Below are 19,186 nucleotides of genomic sequence, written 5' to 3'. Positions count from 1 at the left end.
TTAACATAGAATACACTGCATCTGTGTAAAGTTAATTCATACTCCATTTTGTTATACTTCCTTTCCCACCACATCAACTTTGATCTGCTTATTTGCCTCAGAATTAACCATCATGTCGATTTCCTCCATTCTCACCACAACACCAAAATGGTCTTCTGCTTCTTCACTCCTCCTCCTCCCACTCATCCTCCCCCAGCTGCAAAAAAAAAAAAAAAGAACTTGAAATGCTTAACCAGCTCAACTGCTGTCCACTTTACAGTTATTTGGTGTGCAATGATGAGAAAAGCACACGTATTCGCTTTAAATAAACATCCTGATAGTGATAGGCATTAGTGCACACTTAGTTTATTCTAGGCACTTTAAAGATCTGGAGAGATGTGCAAATTTCAAATGCTGCAAGGCCACTCTTTACAAGTTTGTTCCTGTAGTGCATGTCATTTGACTAACCTCTGTGTGAAACAACTGTAGAACTTCAAGTGCAAGATTGAGAGAGCCTCCATGGGCCCTTTAAGTAAACAACATAAAGGTGTTATGGCTATTACTGCTACATTTTGTAATGGCTTTTTTTACTAAAAGAGGACTGGAATTCAAGTAGGCTATATTTAGACTGAGGCAGGGCTGGGATGTGAAGAGAGTAAACAACTTCTTTCTTCATGGAAAATTGCCCCATCTAGTGGCAAAATATATTAAATGCATGCATGCCTTGAAATAATTGAGTTAAATGTGTGGCATTTGTCAACAAGAAAAAAATATGTTATAGAAACTGATTCCTATGAATGCACTGTTGAATATGAATACAGTCTAACAACTTTTCAATAAATATGTGAATTGAAAATAAGAATAATGTTCTAAATTCAATGTTTTAAATCGATCATATAAAAATATATTCAACTGAAACACAAATAATAGAATATGCAGATAAACATGAGCATCATGTTCTTGTAGATGTCCATTCACATGTGAATGCCAGAACTTCTTTTGTGACTATATTTAGAGAGCAGTTAAGACCCCATGATTCAGTCACCTTATAGCTCTTTTTTTTTCTTTTCTTTTTTCTTAATATCATAGTGCCATGCAGTTGAGGTTCAGTCAGAAGGGACAATGTTACTGAGTGGCACTGTCACCATCACTCTTGGCATACAAGAGGTTTGGGTGTTCATTGTAATGGAAAGGAAAATGAACAGTTTTCAGGGTACATTATTAGCCCGTTAATGACTAAGTCACACCATTAATTGCAAAATGTAGCAACTATAACAGGAAATCAGAGATATAGGCCTATGTCTGATGAGAAAGGCGGCAAGTCTGTCACCTTTGTTCTAACTATTCGTGAGTGTGACAGACCTCTGACAGAAAAGGGTGTGTGTGGTATCGTCAAAAACAATTGTGTGACAACCTGACCAAAATAGAGTTGTTCTGTGTTGGCTAGTGGGACGCATGCACTATGAGATCTGTAAAGCTTGTCAGACCTCAGTAACAGACACCAAAATCTTAGCATTCAAGATACTGTATTGCACTGCTAGCTTATATTAATCACAAAATATTAATAATTAATGTAAATTTTCAGGCTTGTATTTGCACTGGACAAAAGTGTTACTTTATTAAACACAGAGATGTTTACAATTATAACTTAATAATTATTTTAGAAACGATAACAGGTAGGCTATTGTTTCTTAACTAAAACTGTGATAGGTATCAGCTACCACAGTCCTTATAAACTAAATCAGAACAAAATAACAGAGTATCTGAAAGACACTTTTTTGATCTCATTTGAATCTATAGGGTATTGTATAGAGTGGTGGGCTATGAGTACGGTACAGAGTATGGGTAAAGAAACTAGGAATGTAGTCACATGATTCATATCCCGGAAATACACTGCCGTCGATGGAAAAATGGCGTTATGAGCAGCTCTTGACTGTAACAAAAAGTGGGGCAGTAGAGTCAAGAGACAACTATGATTTACCTGCGTTTGTCGGTTCATTTAAGTACAGAAAACTGCCATTAGTCATAAATGTATATTAATACAGTTGCACACTCGACTATGTAAAGGCGCGCCACAGATGGACAAAGACAGACTCACAGTGAGTACATGCCAAAATAAACACGAGGAAGATAGCCTTAAAAGGGGCGTGTAATGTGTTTCATGGCTTGGAGAAATACAAATGGGGAAAAAAAAACCGCAGACGGAAGCATTTTATTGGCGTACATATAATAGCATGCGATACGGATCACTGAAAATGTTTTGTTTTAAAGTACAATGTATCGCTTGATATTGTACGCTTAACGCTTGTATCTTGTTACGCGTACCTAAGGGTGTCCTTTTCTCATGATGCGATTTGTTTTATGACCCCGTTATATGCTTGTAGGACATATTTCTTATTTATTTGCTCCTTAATCCAGTATGAATTGTGCATATGCAGCAATGTGACACACTGATTTAGGCCCTATTAAAACATTATAGTATGAATTTATTGTAATCATATATTAAAATATACTGCAGTTATAGTATTTACAACTAATGTTATTTATATACTACCAATATTATTTAATGCAGGCTGGTGCATGCTCATGGCTGGATATGCATCACTTCATTGGAGACCTTATGGCAGCAAGTGCTTCGGTCTCTGGTCATCAACTGAGAGAGCAACGTACTGAGGAGACACTGAGTTCTGCTTGGCCCAAAGTCTCTCATCCTCCCCAGTCTACTTCATCCAGACAGAGCCAGGTGAAAAGTGCTGTCCGGTTTGGTCTGCATTCTGAGGAAAGGGAAAAAGAGCCCAGAGACCATGAAAGCCATGGTGAGTAAATATTGCAATAGACTGTACAGTACAATTGTGTTATAATTAAATGGGAATTCATTTATCCTCATGAGAGAATTGATTGATTCCGCCTACTTTAGAGGCACTTATTGAATTTACTGGCCTCTGCAGCTGTGGCCAAATGATGAGATCATTGCCTGGTGATTCACCAAGGACAGATACAGCAAATAATAAATGTAATTATGCATTTAATATTAAAAATACTCAATATATTATTATTGCTACAAAAGTTCACAGACTTTCTCAGAGGCAGCATAAATGCAATCCAATAATTTGTGTACTAACTATATATTAAAGAGAGATTATTATGAAAATGATAATAGAAGTCAGCTGGTCATTATCAGAAAGTAAATCCAGAGATAGTGATTGGGACCATGATTATCTGATATGAGGCTCATCCATTTTTGAGAAACTAATGTTTCATATGATATGAAACATTGGTTTCCCAAAAATGGATGAGCAGTAAATCATACAGCGTTTCTGTGGACAACAGTCATTATTCAGAAACATTTGACAGTAATAACACTGAAAACAGAATCAAATATTCCAGAGAGCCATACATAAAGATACTAAAATACTTCATTTATCTGTATAAAATACCAATTTATGTAGCTCTAACTACTTCCTGTAACCAATCAGTCAAGTACATATTCTTCTGAATAACAATCTCAGTTCCTAACCATACAAGGAAATAGTTTCATATTTAGTTGAATCATGTTTGGCCCTTTTTTTTTTTAACTCGTCACTCAATTGATTTATGCTGAATAATTTTGTGCATTCTCATCTCCCTCTTTTGTAGTTCAGCATCGTACCTGCACATGTCTTGGCTGCCCTCTTTCCTCATCTACTTCTAGTTCCTCAATCCAGACCCTGAAACCCAGAACCAGCCCGGCCTCACAGATCCAACCACCTTCACCCCTACAATCCAACCCCCAACAGCAGGCCAAAGAGCCCAGCCCTGCCCCTGTCGGGCTGGGATTATGTCTAGGTTTGGGTCTCTCTCTGGAAGAGGAAAACAGAGAGCCCAGCAGCACATCTGGTCACCCCCAACAGGAAGACAAAGGCACTAGCACACACAGCCCAATCCCTCAGGCAAATCCCGAGTCCACAAGTGTCCCACCTGTTCAGGCCTTTGCATGTCTATGCTGCCACCGTGGCTTGCAAACCTCTAGCCAACTTCTACGACAACAAAAGGACCCAGAGGCACATCTTGCCCACCACCACTTCCATCACCACCACCATCACTGCCCGCTCAACACCTGCACATCATGTACGCTCCCCTCCTTCCCTTGCCTGTCTTGCCAGCGCACCTTCCCCACTTGTGCCGAGCTCCTGCGGCACCAGCAGGGCCACGCTCAGCAGGAGGGCTTGCAGCAGCTCCCGTGCATGCACTGCAATGCCTCTTTTCCCCGGCCGTCTCAACTACTGCAGCACCAGAGAACTCAGCACGCATCCAAAGCAGGCGGCTTCCTGTGCGCCGAGTGCGGACGCGCGTTCAACTCGCACAGCAATCTGCGCATCCACCTCAACGTGCACACCGGCGCCCGACCGTACATCTGCACCGACTGCGGCAAGAGTTTCAGCCAGTCCGGGGCACTTAAGATTCACCGCCGAATTCATACCGGAGAGAGGCCGTACACCTGTTCTTATTGCGGGAGGGGTTTCCCTCACCTGGCTGGGGTAAGAGCGCATCAACGAATTCACACGGGGGAGAAACCGTACCGCTGCGGTCTTTGTGGAAAGTGCTTTACTCAGTCTGGGGCTCTGAAGATCCACACTCGCATCCACACCGGCGAGAGGCCTTTCGTGTGCGGCCTCTGTGGGAAGAGCTTTTCGAACCGATCCGGGATCCGCTTTCATCACCGCACGGTTCACGGGATCGTGACGGAGCCCAACTCTGTGGGCAGGCCTAGTCTGGCTGTCTCTGCGTCGTCCACAGTTTCAGAATTCCAGAGAATTCAAGCCTCAAGTCTCAACCAGATTCATCTCCGGCAAATGGAAGGGAAGAGTCCAGCTAGTAAAGAGCAGTTAAGTGGGGATAGGGACAAAGCTGCTCTTCCGTATGCCTGCGAGGACTGCGGACAACGCTTTCCAGATGCTCCGTCTAGAAACAGACACCAGACGTTGCAACACTACTCTTCGGAAGAGAGAGAGATGGAAGAGAGCAGCTCGGATAAAACTAAAGATTAAACAACAGTGGACATTTCTGACTCTGTCTTTTAAAAAGAAAGGGAAGAAAAAAATGCAACTAATATTTAATGTATTAAGCTAGGTATTGAGCCTAAAACATAAACAAGGCCAAGAGCTGATGTCAGTCCCCTCACACTGACTATCCGCTTGTTAAGTCATGACTCGTGACACAAGAAATACTGTTTCTTGGTTCAAGGAACTATACATTTCAATTGAGTACTATCTCAACAGGTGTTTATGAGCAATATTTATTCAAATTAAGCTAAGTTAAAAACTTGTGATAAAGTTTTTAGGACAGAGATAAAGGTTAGGATTGTGATTGTTCAGTAGTATAACCACACACCGTGAGCTAGCATTGTTTGTTGTTTGCTTTTGTCATTTGATCCACCATTTGGATCCAGAAATGGTGATGCGTGGTGTCAGACTTAACAAGCGAAATCTTGTTTTGGTAATGTACGATTCTTTTTCTTGTTATTTGTGCCTCTAAAAAGCTAAATTGAGACAACCAGTAACTGCACCTTAAACATTAAATCAGAAGCTTTGCCTATCAGTATAAAGGTATTTACGTTTTAAGTATTAGGGTATTTGCGTATATACTTTACAAAACCTGGGGCCAGCTGCATAAACATTATGTTAAGTGTCTTAAGGTCTAGTTGTATGACCCACTGGCAGTTAGTCTTACTTTTCGGTATCAAATTAGGCTAATCTACCTTCAATTAAAAAAAATCATTAAATCATTTTTTACTTTTTAATCATTTAAAAAGTCTTAAAGAAAAACATTTGATGACTAACTTGTAAGACAGTTCATGCAACCGCCGGCCCCTGTACTAGTTTTTCCACCATCAGGCTGAAAGGTTACCAGAAAGCAAAGGGAAGGATGCTAGGTTTACAACTGACAAGCAACCAATCGTAAGTCTCATGCCAATAAAACCGCTCCACCAGCATGATTCTCCTGTCCTGAGTACGGTTAGCTAAATGTAGTGAGAAATCCAAGTGTAGGAACGGATTATAATCGTACTGTATCAAACTGTCTGAAATGCTACTGGTACCGCTTACAACCATTAGGCATGATGGTGGAAAAGTGTTTTATTTGACTTTTTAGCACTTTTTTATGTATGTATGTGCAAGAATTTGTAGTTTTGCTCGTTTTTTTTGTTTGTTGTTGTTTTTAATATTTCTTTTTAGTGTCCAAATTAACTTATAATGCTGTCTTGATGATGAACTGGATAATTAAGAACATTTTCTGGTTGGATAATTTCTTAGTTTTTAATTTAAGGGAAAAAGTAGGCCTAAAATAGACGGAGTAAGTTCTCTGTTGTGTATTGGCTGAAGTAATAGTGCCTTTCTAAATGGGAATCCCGCAAAGCACATGCAAACCAAGACAAATATTTAGATTCTGGCCATAGCAGTCAAAAATCAAATATGGCCATCAATTTCTACAACTGTTCTATAAATGTGTATTTAAATGAAATGAAGCTCTTGCCATATTTAAATGCATTTCAGCTTGTTGTGTGGGGATGAATATTATGACATCATTAGGACGTGATTTACCTGCTGTTGCTTACTCAGTATATATGCAGGGACTGACAGTACGCAAGACTGCAAGAGTCAAGGTGCTGCCATTTTCACAGTTGGTCAAAGGTTTGTTGTTAAAGATATCTTTAGATATCTCTGTATTATTACTCAGAATTAAAGTTTGGCAAAACTGTAATGGGAAAAATATTGTCTATTATTGTTGTCCTTTTTGTATCTTTAGCATTACTACACCATTGATATGAACCCTCCTTATGTGGTATTGTGAATGTGGTTGGCCCGATCATAAAGATCAATGATTGTAACCTCTCAACCCAGAGCATCAGATACTTTTTGTACATCTGTCAGTTCAGCTCATGTCTATGTACATTGTGTACACATACCAACAAAAATAAATGTTGATGGACCTTATTTGAACTTTACATTTGTGATCCTAGTGATATCAGTATAGTTAACTTTACTGATGTATTCTGTTTTGTTGATTAACTTTTAACATCTGTGGTGCCTTTCAGACCAGAACCCTTGAACCATGTCTTGGTATGATGCATTACATATTGTCAATACGAGACATGAAGCGTTGTCTACAACAAACAAACAAACAAACAAGCTACTACTGACACATCTCAAAACTAAAATTGTAGTCACTTGCACTTCCTGAAGAAGTCACCATTGCTGTCACCTACAGTCACCTGAAATTACTGTAAGGTCAATGAACTTGAGACAAGGGAATTTACATTGTGCCCTAGCAACTGTTCTGCCCTCTTCATATTTCGTAGGCTATTTATTTAATAGTCAACTACATGTTAATTATTATTTATCTTCTGTTCAGTGCTACGTAAAGGAAGGTAATAGGCCTATTATACTCGTCGTAGAGTCACGAGGACTCAAAACAACAAAAATGCGTTTCTTTAAAAAAGCATTTTCGCAATTGAAGCATTTTTATTTAAGCATTCCATTAGCCTTTTTTTCCAGTGTTATTTTTCCCCTGTTATAGCTATATATTCTTTGCACTGGGTTGTACTTATCTTATTCAAATTCTCATTTCCATCGACTTCAGCTGAAAGAAAAGGTAAAGAGAACCGATTAAACGGTTACTTTTCCATATTAAATTAAATATTAAATAGGTCTATGCTCAGCAGTAGCCTAGGCCTAATTAGTCTCAGCAGCTGAAATATCACAACAAATTTGTTTTGAAATAAAGGAAGCGTCTCGGGGGCGGTAAATTACCTTAACCTTTGAGACTTACCTAAAAAAGAATTGAAAGATGTCATAACAAATTGTTACTAAGCAACTGCTGTAATTTAATCGCGTCGTGAAGTATTAGTAGCCAAGGCCAATGTCATTTTTTAAATCTTTTTATTACAGATTCACATATCAAACGTCTATCACACAAAACCCTAAACAAAAAAAATTAAAACCGCCAGATGACAATGAGGTGCCTTACTCACACACCCACTGAACAGAGATTATGCTAGATACAAGTGATGCTCGCTTGATTTGCATGAAGAGTTTGTGTTTTGAGACCATTGCACAAGTATAACCTGGTCTTTTAGTATTTTTATTTTATTTTTTAAATATATAATAAATTAATGCTAACATTATATTAGTGGCATTTAGTGCAACGTTGAATCTTTGTAGCAAAAACAAAAGAAACAACAGTTAGCCTAAGCTCCACCTCTTCTTCCGCGCTAATAAATTGTGTTTACAAACTTTCGTTTTGGCAGAAGTTGTTCTCAAACGCAGAAGTCAAGATCCTTCAAGATGAAAGGCTATATTCTCCTCACTGTTCTGGCGTTCACTTTTCTCCACGGATACACTGGTAAATAACATTTTGCTTATGTCTTTGTAAAACCATTATTTGTTAATGCCTTTTACTGTTTCAACCTGAAATCAATGTTCTTACCAAACGCAATATGTTAGTAGGCCTATCTATAAAAGTTAATTAATAATCCAGCGAGACTGCTGAGCGAAATTTAAAATAACAAATAAAGTTTTTATAGTTATTATTTTGTTTGTCTTATTTTTTCAATTCAGGCTATGCTAAAAATCGACCTAAACATTCAGAATAGCCTACCTTAAAATTTAATTCGTCTGAACTACCAACAATTTTCCGGGGAAATACAGGGACTCTTTGCAGTTAAGTGAAAACGAAAGTGTTCCTGTTTTTGTAAGGATGTAGCCTAATACAACGACATAGGCTTATCTTATCGAAATATATTATAAAAGCTTCATAAAGACTGCATTTGTGACAGCCCAAAATACAATTTTACACAGGAGGTTTTTCAGGATATGTCAACTCGCCTACAGAATTTGCCTAATGCTCACCATCTTGACCCAACCAGTTAGACGGCATTTTAAAGAAATTGTATTTGTTTGAAAGCACGTTCACATTTGTTTGACAATATTTGAGAATACCCTTTCTCAAAAGGGCACGTGAGACTAAGACCAAAAATATGCTTACATTCATGTAGCCTGTTTATACATTTATACAGCCTTTGTTTTAGTTTAACAACACTGCACATCAGTATGTTCCTGTTGTTGTCATGGCTGGTATGCAAATTACACAGACCAGGAAGTTTAGAAATAATCTAGAATATTCTGGGGAGGTGGTATTAATGTCAGTGACACATACTATCCACTGGCACATGCCAATTAAGACCGGATGTGCCAATACGCATAGTGACATGTGCCATTGGCTTCTGTGCGTCAGATGGCATGTCACTTAATGTTAATACTGCTACTGGTATTCTGGCAACTATAGAGTGGAAATAAAAAGTCTTTACAGCCCTGTTAAAACAGCTGGTTTTTGTGACTATAAAAGATAAATCATATCAGAACGTTTGGACTGTTAATGTAAAAATTACTATCCATGCAATGCCACTGAAAACCAAAGTAACAGATTTCAGAGAAAAAAAAAAGTGTTATGACTTCATGAGTGTGTAGACCCCTAACTAACACACAATTTGATAATAGTACAGTACTCTGTCTGTCTGTCTCAGTCTGTCTTCTGTCTGAATATATTAGGGATCGTGGCTTGGTAATATTTTCCTATACTCTTCTTTGCAAAAACATGCCAGATCTGTTAAATCAAGAGTTTTCAGCGGCATAGCATAGGTTGTAATTTTTACATTACATGTGCAAAAGTTCTGATATATGAATTTACATCACAAACAACAGTTGTTTTAACAACTTCCCATATAATTACACACATGGATGTATGCTGTATATCAGATCAGAGTGACAAAAAGCAACAAGAACTGCATCAATATGAGATACTAAACATGATGTTGTTTAGTATCCCATACAGATGCAATTGTTGCTTTATTCTATAAAACTAGCTAATTCAATATTGCTTTTTTTATTACTTTTTGTTGTACAGCTGTTTTGGAGGTAAAAGGTCCATCTGAGCCGATTCTGGAAGGACAGGATGTGACATTGGAGTGTGTGGATAGAGAATCTGAGCTGAACATGAGCACAGTGCATTTTCAGAGGTTCTCTAAGGTAAGGTCACTTACACAATCGCAAGGAAATGTCTGGTACACAATGCTCTTTGACGTCCACTTGTCTGTAAATGTCAAGAAACCAGCAGATTGAAACTGCAATGACTTCTCATGGGAAATGAGAAGGATTTATGTTATTGCTGCTGTCTGTACACGTCCTCCGCTGCGCTGCCGGTCTGATTACTGAAGAAACAGAAAGTGAGAGATCTAAAATTACAAACATATCTGCCAGGGACACTTACTCTCAAATATCAACACAAATGCTCCCATGATTTTGTAAACAATCTCATAGGGCAATCACAAATAAAGAACAATATTATTTTGAATTTATTTGTCTGGAGATCAAGGCTGCAATTGGTATTTAAAGCGCAGGAGGCAGTGTGTGTTTTAGTGAGTTTCTGAGAGCTGTTATTCTGGGTTTAATTAGTATCTGGCAGTGAGGGGCCTTTGGAGGATTCACAACATCTGCTGCTTCTGTCAGTGCAGAGTCTGTTTGTCACATTTTCCAGCTATCTAAATGCATTCGAGCAAAAACGGATCTCCATACCACCAATCACAAAGACAGATGTTTTGTTTTGCAAACTCTCATTAACCTGTGTTAGTGAGACCCAAGTGCCATTGCCCCGAATAGTCTAATTCCTCCAAGTGTAGCATATTTAATCAAATGTGGCAAGTGTTCCCTACATCAGCAAGATTTTTTTTTAGCTTTCTCCTTAACCCTATAAAGCCTACTGGATCATATTTGTTACGCAAAAATCTTGATGAAAACTCTGTTGTACACAATCTACTACATGCTTTCTGTTGTCTGATTAATAGTGTTACTTTTTTAGCAAGTAAAATGCCTTTTAGTATAATTCTAAATATGTCCACCTACAGGCCGTGACATTGTTCCTGAATTTTTATTTAATATTTCAAGATAAACACTTACTGGACTTATGCAACTTATGTTTACTTGACTATCCATACACATTTTTTTAACAGAAAAATCATATCAATTTGTATCAAATATGATATAACAGGCTTTTGATTGACATTTATATGTACAACTCTCAAACATCATTGTATCCCCCACAATAAAAACTACAGAGCTTTGATCATAAAACTAAGCACTTAACCCTTAAATGCATAAATGTTTCACCAATCATTATTACATATTCAGGTCTTTATCTCTACCTGTGATGATAATATAAAACTCTCCTGATATTAGAGTAACAAGTACAGAAGAATACAATAAAGCATATTTTATTACCTTTTGGAGCTTGGAAGGGTTCAGTTTGAGCAGATGTTTGCATCATCACTGTCCTCGTCAGAGCTCATTTCCCAAAACCATCGTTTTCAACAACTTCAAAATCAATATTTTGATCTCTGACAGCTTCTTTACCAGATCCACGTGAAAATCCAAGAAAAATATACTTACACTGTTACACACACTCTTTAGCGACCCTACACATTTTTTTGTTCTTTTTTATTTTTTACAAAAATTGAATGGGAAAACAGCCATTATTTTATAATTGTATTTTTTTATTATTATATTGTAATGATATAATAACTTTAAAAAATGAATGTGGAGGAGGTTAGTGAATGACGTCCCGGGTCACTATGCGTTTAACAGTTAAATATCATCTTACTAAGACGTATTTTTGGGAGATACAGAGTGAGAACTGATATTTACATGCATATTATTTGTAAGGAGTCTGTTGGAGTGAAATATTACTTTCATTTTCTTCCCAACAGTACACCAAGACGTGGTATCGGCTAGAGACAGATCAGGAGTATTTCTACCGCCGGTGTTTTCTGTATGATGTGGATGTGAGAAGGGAGGAGAACAGACTGGTCCTCTTCATCGCCAGTATCCAGCACTGGTCTGAGGGTCCATACCGCTGTGTCTCTGAGTACAGTTCTGCACCAGACAACTCCTCCCAGCCCCTCACCATCCCCATCCACTGTGAGTTAGAGATGTCATGAGCTGCATGAAGATTGTTTGTGATGCAAATCCCCATTGATTTGATTCATATACGTCTAGATTGTCCAGATGCTTCAATCTTTCCATTGTGTGAGGCCAGTTGCATCTGACATTTTGTCGCAAGGAATTTTTATATTTGGGATTTAAAGATTCGATGACAAATACAACTCTTTATCTCCCAAGATGACAAAATCAATATTGATATTGATTGGGGGTTTTGCAGTGCCCAGGAATGAGTTGACAGTGGTGATTTATTGGAAAAACTGAGTGAAAAAAAACCCCCAGATGGAGCTATACAGAGATGTTCAGTATGAATAATCAGATGGAGACAAGATGATCCATTGTATTATTACAGTCAACCTGGACTTAATATGCTATAATCATTGATAATAATCCACTGCTGTCACCAAGTTAAACTGCCAATTAAAAGTTTGGTGTTGGCAAGATTTTTTTTAAATGTTTTTTTAAGTCTCTTAAGTTCACTAAGGCTGCATTTATTTGAGCAAAAGCACAAAAAGTAATATTGTGAAATATTACAATCTCACATAAATGTATTTGATGGTAAAGCTGAATTTTTCAGCATCATTACTCCAGTCTTCAGTGTCACATGATCATTCAGAAATCATTCTAATATGCTGATTTGGTGCTCAGGGATATTTTTGTGAAAACTATTTTTCCATTTTTTTTGTAACAGTCTAAAATTCTTTACTGCACTTTTGCACCAATTTAAAGCATCCTTGCTTAATAAAAGTATTAAGTAATACAACAAATCTGACTATTTATACATATTTTATGAATGTACAAATGATGTATGTATAAAATATATAATATAAAATATATACTATATATATTAATTGTGAGTGATGAAGACATGCTCAGAATTTCCATGACCTACTTCCTTTTATTATGCTATTCAAATGTATCCAGGAGCAGAGCTGTTTTGACTAATCTTTTCTATCCTCATATGTTCTCTCTCTTTCTATCCCAGATATGCGGGAGGTGGCAGTGCACAGGTCTGGTTTAGGATACTTAACACGCAATTTCCACTCGGTGCAGGACCTTAAAGTAAAATTAGGCGATGATGTGGAGCTGGAATGTTCTACTTCAGCTTCCGAGGCACCTGAATTCTTCTGGGCTAAAGAGGTGACAGATTTATTATCTAATGCATTTTTTCCTCACAGCAGTTTTTTAACATGATGCATTACCCTGTCTTTGGGACTGCAGTTGCCTGCATGTAATAGACATGTTGGGTTCTTATACATCTGAGAAAAAGGCCTGGTAGGCCAGCTTGCCTAATAAAGTCCTGTTCAAGTGAAAATAAGCGTGTTCACTCAGGTCTGGGGAAAAGGCTGTGAAAGTGTATGGTAGATCTGCACTAAGGAGTGTCCAGAGGTTATGTCTAGTCTACACTCCCCTGATCAATTCGGAATTATTGTAAAGGTTATTTATGAGCTTTGTGCAACGGGCGTTGCCGCCAAATGTGAGCAAAGATTGGCTTTGGCTAGAAAATAAAACTCACCAGGGCCCAGTTACTTTCCAGTGGCTGGTTATTTAATGTTATGGTTCAAGTATAAGTTTAGAACTGTGAGAAAGATAATCAAGCCTCTACTGATATCATATAACTGACACAAGCCATTCAAATCAAAGGAATAAGCCACACGAGTCATGACAGATGTTTGCTAAAGAAAACATCTGTCGCGACTCAGATGTCTTCTTCCTTAGTAGAACATTTGTTTATCTAGGATGTCTTTTTTACCATGTGGAAATATCCCTCAAATTGAGCCTCTAAAATTAATATATTTTAGGAACAAAATATATTCATTTTATACAAGGGATGGATGTTTCATTTGATATAATGTGATTAAGATAATGTTTTTCACTGATATGAAAGGAAACTGTAATTAAGAGATTATTATAAAAATGTATTTATATTATCTCATTGTCACGGTCGGTTGCAGTAAAGAGGTGAGAGGCAATAAATGTATTAAACTTTAACATACGAAACAAAAACCATCTGGGTAGAAAACAGGAACAGAACAACCGAGTATTACGCAACGTGAACTGACAAAAGAACAACAATATATTATATTATTGATATAATCAATGAAAATCATTTCAGGGACAGTACCAAATCTGGTAAGGCCAGTAAAACTTAATTCACTCACCTTGGGCTTATGAAACAAAAAGTACATTTTGGATCTGTGTTTAACTGTTAAACATACTAATCTTGACTAATGTACAATACATGGAACCTGCTGTAGAAAGCACAATGCATGACCTTATGCCAAAAAAAAAAGTCCCTCTAAATGTCATGGTGTGGGTGATCGATGACCATAGAATTTCATGAGATAGAAGTCCAGAATGAGTCATTCCTGTAATACAGTCTGTCCTCCACCACATCAAAAAAGTGCACTATCATTCTCTGACAGTTAACACCCCCGCAAATATTTATTATGCAAAGAGATGTTTTTGCTTTAGTCAATATGGCTTCAAATCTGCACTTCAAATAGTTACCCATGGCATGACTCAATAAAAGCAGATTCTTATAAACAGAGTAAACTCGAGAAACAAGCTTCCTTAGATTGCAGAACACGTTCTGGTGTATAGCAGCTATACCTGTTTATAGTGCTCTGCGTCTGCACTCCAGCGGAGGAAACAGGAAGATGTTCGGAGCCAATGGATTAGCTCAAACAATGGTGCTTTGGCCAGAACTTGGCTTGACTGGGAATCCTCTTAATTCACTTTCATTTAAATTGAAATGGACTTTGTTGGCAGGCTGCAGAAGTTCCTCTAGTGCCAAAAGCATTTGTATGGTTATGATTTTCTCCGAGTGGTTTTTGCACAGGCATTTGTTTCCCTGAATTGTATTGTGTTATGTTTTATTTTCACCTCATTACTCTTTTATACTCACTAACATTATTTATTGTAAATGGCACAGGTATTCTTAGGGAACTTTAAAAAAAAAAAAAAAATCCTTTACATTTCTGTTGTATTTTCGATTCAAAAAGTCAAACAAGTGGGAATTCACCCTGTTGCATGATTTCCATTCCTACGAACTATTACTTCTGCCTTACCTTTCTTACGTCAAATATTTAATGTAGTTCCTGCTTTGCTTTTCACTTCTCTATAACCTCTGTGTGTGTTTATTTCATATCAAGGGAGATGACTGGATTTTGCCCTCTAATAAGTTGAAGTTGGAGAAGGTGAGTGATCAGAATGGAGGGAGATACACCTGTTCGGCTCAGTCGCCCACTGTGCGGTCCCTCGTGAAGAAACGGACAATCAGCATCGCTGTTCTACCAGGTCAGAGCTGCCAAAAGTGTGCGACTTGTAGCGAACAACTTCAGTTGATTTGTTGAAATACACCAGGGCTTCTCAACTCTGCTCTACTTTCCTGCAGCGTTTAGATCCAACCTTGATCAAACTCACCAGCCTGTAACTTTTTAGTAAGCTTGAAGATTAGCTTGATTAGGTGTGTTTGATTAGGGTTGGAACTAAACTAAAATTTCGAGGGCCAGAGTTGAGAACTCCTGATATACAGTGTTCATAGTTTGAACGTTTCTTTTTATATCTTATGGCACTAGCAGCAAAAATCCCTTTTTATCTATTTGTCCAATTTTCAGTTTTAGAGTATAAAGGTGCCTGTGTAAGACAATAATATTGACCTTGAGACCTAATTTTACTTCCATTTGACACATTTCTTAATTTCGTAATGAATACTATTGGACAGTTTTGAAAATATCTACTGTTTGTCTGCACAACATTGATAATATCTGCCATGCTATTAGAGCTGAGCATTATAGCTTTACAAATGTAAAGTTATTGTTATTAGTGCACTCAATCCATATTGTTTCTAAGCAGCTTTACAGATGATTGTCTAATTGTGTCTTAATGTCTTACAATATTTGTGACCCTGGACCACAAAACCAGTCACATGGGTCAATTTTTTTAAACTTGAGATTTATATATCATCTGAACGCTGAATAAATAAGCTTTACATTGATGTATGGTTTGTTTGGATAGGACAACATTTGACAGAGATACAACTATTTGAAGATCTGGAATCTGAGGGTGCCAAAAAATCTAAGCATTGAGAAAATCGCCTTTAAAGTTGTCCATTTATGTTGCCAATTGTGCTGCATTCACTCACAAAAATAAATGTTATATATTTTTTATAAATTTAAAAAAATCGATCATTTTGACCCATACAATGTATTGTTGGCTATTGCCACAAATATACACATGGTAATTGTGACTGGTTCTGTGATCCAGGGTCACATTTGTCTACCTTTTTTTTTTTACAATGCTCAATATGTATATCAATATTTTGAAATTTGCACTTTGAACAGTCAGAAAGAATCAGAATGAACCACGTATAAATGGTCAGAGGAACCATAATTTGTTTCAGCCACTGTTATCAAGTAGATTTAAAGTGCAAAAAAGCCGTGGAATCAAATTGATGTCAGCAGAAAATGAGTCGTTTCAGAGAAAGAGCAAGTTTTTATTTGAAGACTAAGAAGTCCACAGTTATTTTATTTGCACTAATGTGCACCAATGAAGCATTCACAATGAGAACTTAATTAAGGAAGTACATAGGGTTGAATTTGATTTAATGTTGGCAATTACCCTCAATAAGCTCACCTGCTCAAGGCCGAGCAACTAATACCGATGTTAATCAGGTTGAAATGTTTGATTAGGTTTTTTAGTTGTTTTTCTTTTTTCTATTCCATAACATTTAAAGACAGTTTGACAGACGTATAATATGTGATTTTGTCTTTGTCTCTTAGAGGATGCAGCATGGTATGAGTCAACCAACGGTCGTATTGTTCTCATGGTATCTGGTGCTCTATTGGTCCTTCTGGTGGTTGTGATATCCATGACCGCTTACCTCTGTCGCCGAGCCAATCAGAGGAATCGCAAGGGACCCATGTAAGTCCTCCAAATCGCCCTAGTCATGTTGTCTGGAAATTTGTGCAGTGATTCATGTGGGTGTTTGACCTCCAGCCCTCCTCTATCATGTCGAGTGGAGTCTGAGTATTACTGTGAGCATCAGTAGACGCTGATGTCCACTTCTCTCACTCCCTCAAAGCTGTCGAGGCAGGCTATGTGCAAATAACCGTCTCAATAACCACTTCCTTCAGCTCCACATCTTTTCTTATTCTGCCAGATAAAACACTCACTCTGTCGTATTTCCTTCTCTCGTCCTCTCAGTGATGACCGTTCCCAGAAGAAACCCATCTACAGATCCAGCGTGGAGTCCCTGCCCTCCACCGCTGGTGACAAGCAGCCGCTGGTGTAAAGAGTGAGATTGATGGAGGACTGGAGAGGAGAGCAGAGAAAAGAAGACAAGAGAAAAAGATGAGGGAGTATTGGGTATTCAGAGTAGAAGGCAGTTAATGAGAGCTTTGCCCATGGATTTTGTTTTGCTCTTGGGTCTTTATTCAGATATATAATTTGGAGACTATATAGGCAGGAAATCGAAAAAGTATACAAAGACGGGACAAATTATGGTTTTACCTTGGTTCCTTTCCAGTGTGGATGGCAGCAATGCTCTTCAACAAAAGGTGTGCAATTTTCTCTGTATTGATTCACCGACCCTGCAAAATTGAGAAATGCTGAAAAGATGTTTTTGTGAGGTGACATTGAACGCTTCTTTCTTCCCACCAGTCTTATGCTGGCTTATTTCGTTAAACTGATTAACATTTCTTTTTAGGGAAACCACTGTCTGCAAGCTGTACAATCATTTAGTCAGATGTAGAAATGTTGAAGTTATGGCTTTACATAAGTATATCATATTCTGCTTTACTTGAAAAGACAGTAGATAAGATCCAGATTAACACTGAACCAATTACTCTAGAAGCACTTTGAAACTGTTGCACTTTTTTACAGAAGTTTGATTTTTCCATATCTTTGCATTTAAAGCTATTAAAATTACTTTACAACATAATCACCCTCCAGTGTTGTTACTGATCTAATTAAGATAGACATTCATGTATGCTCAACTTTGCCAAGAAATCTCAAGAGAGTTCATCTCTATGTAAATGGCATTGCCACTGTTTATTAAAAGATATTTCCTTTTCAAACTTCTGAAGTATTAATAAATACCTGTAAGTTCTCGAACAAGAGTTCTGATACACACTTAGCTGGTTGATTTGTTGACCATCGCAAAATACATTTCAAGGGATAGTCCACCAAAAAAATAAAATTATGTCATTAATTACTCACCCTCATGTAATTCCGAACCCGTACGACTTTTGTTCATCTTCGGAAAACAAATGAAGATCTTTTTGATGAAATCTGAGAGCTTTCTGTCCCTCCATTGACAGTCTACGCAACTACCACTTTGATGCTTCATAAAATGTATAAAGAGATCGTATAAGCCATATGAATTGAGTTTGTTCCAAATTTTCTGATGAGACTATATTGCTTTGATGAACAGGCTTCTATTCACATATAAACATTGATCAGCAAACATAAACAGAAGCTTAACCAAACCTTCTTGACACGTGAGAACAAACCTCTGATGAAGCTCAAACATGCTGCTGCATAAGGAGACTGAACCTCATTGGTTATTGTGGAAGCTCAAGCCACGCGAGACTGAACCTCATTGGTTCTTGCATGTCAAGCGAACATGCTTGAGCTTCCGTTTACCACAACTGATGTGTGAGTTGATTAATGTTTATATGTGAATAAAAGCCTAAATTCAATCGGTTTGTGTTCTGAAGATTAATGAAAGTCTTACGTTCTTGGAACAACATGAAGGTGAGTAATTAATGACAGAATATTTTGACAGAATACGTCCGCGAGGGGCTGCCGGCTTATACAAAATGAAAGTATAAGCCAGCAGCCCCTCGCGGATGACTGCTGGCTACAGAAACAAAACACAACATAAACTCATGCCTGTCGCCCTGTTCCTCTCTCGATCTCCACTATCGTCGCTCCTCCTTTTATGCTTCCGCTCCTCCGTGAGAGATACGAGACCGGTGCGTCGCGCAGGTGTCGCTCATCATAGGCTAATCACGCCACCGGTCTCGCGCCGCTCTCTCACGTCCCTCGACCTCGTCCTGCTCGCCACATATTTATTTTTGGGTGAACTAACCCTTTAAGCAAAATCACAGAAGTAAGACTGTTGTCTTGAGTAGGCTTTCATGTGATTCGACATATTGCTCATATACAGCAGCTCA

General features: G+C 37.9%; 2 protein-coding genes across 3 annotated transcripts; both read left to right on the top strand.

Annotated features, from left to right (window-relative positions):
• The first annotated feature begins 1,829 nt into the window (after window positions 1-1,829).
• Window positions 1,830-6,960, top strand: LOC307005431 (uncharacterized protein). 2 transcript variants are annotated; one of them, XM_079625590.1, is made up of 3 exons: window positions 1,830-2,078; window positions 2,552-2,795; window positions 3,616-6,960. In XM_079625590.1, exons 1-3 carry the CDS (start codon window positions 2,058-2,060, stop codon window positions 5,004-5,006), a joined length of 1,656 nt encoding a protein of 551 aa, XP_079481716.1. In that variant the 5' UTR covers window positions 1,830-2,057; the 3' UTR covers window positions 5,007-6,960. The 2 variants fall into 2 exon arrangements, with proteins under 2 accessions (XP_079481716.1, XP_079481717.1); XM_079625591.1 differs by lacking the exon at window positions 1,830-2,078 and having other exon boundaries at window positions 2,647-2,795; window positions 3,621-6,954.
• Window positions 6,961-7,985: 1,025 nt separating this feature from the next.
• Window positions 7,986-17,949, top strand: LOC307005370 (vascular endothelial growth factor receptor 3). Its single transcript, XM_079625473.1, has 7 exons — window positions 7,986-8,358; window positions 9,919-10,040; window positions 11,774-11,984; window positions 12,991-13,145; window positions 15,161-15,305; window positions 16,790-16,931; window positions 17,214-17,949. The coding sequence occupies exons 1-7, from the start codon at window positions 8,301-8,303 to the stop codon at window positions 17,299-17,301; spliced, it is 921 nt and encodes a 306-aa protein (XP_079481599.1). The 5' UTR covers window positions 7,986-8,300; the 3' UTR covers window positions 17,302-17,949.
• The last annotated feature ends 1,237 nt before the right edge of the window (window positions 17,950-19,186 follow it).

This window comes from Phoxinus phoxinus (assembly GCF_949152265.1).
Source record: "Phoxinus phoxinus genome assembly, chromosome: 10".
Taxonomy (NCBI): domain Eukaryota; kingdom Metazoa; phylum Chordata; class Actinopteri; order Cypriniformes; family Leuciscidae; genus Phoxinus; species Phoxinus phoxinus.
The sequence above is the reverse complement of the archived record's forward strand: the minus strand, read 5'-3'. Positions and strand labels throughout refer to the sequence as shown.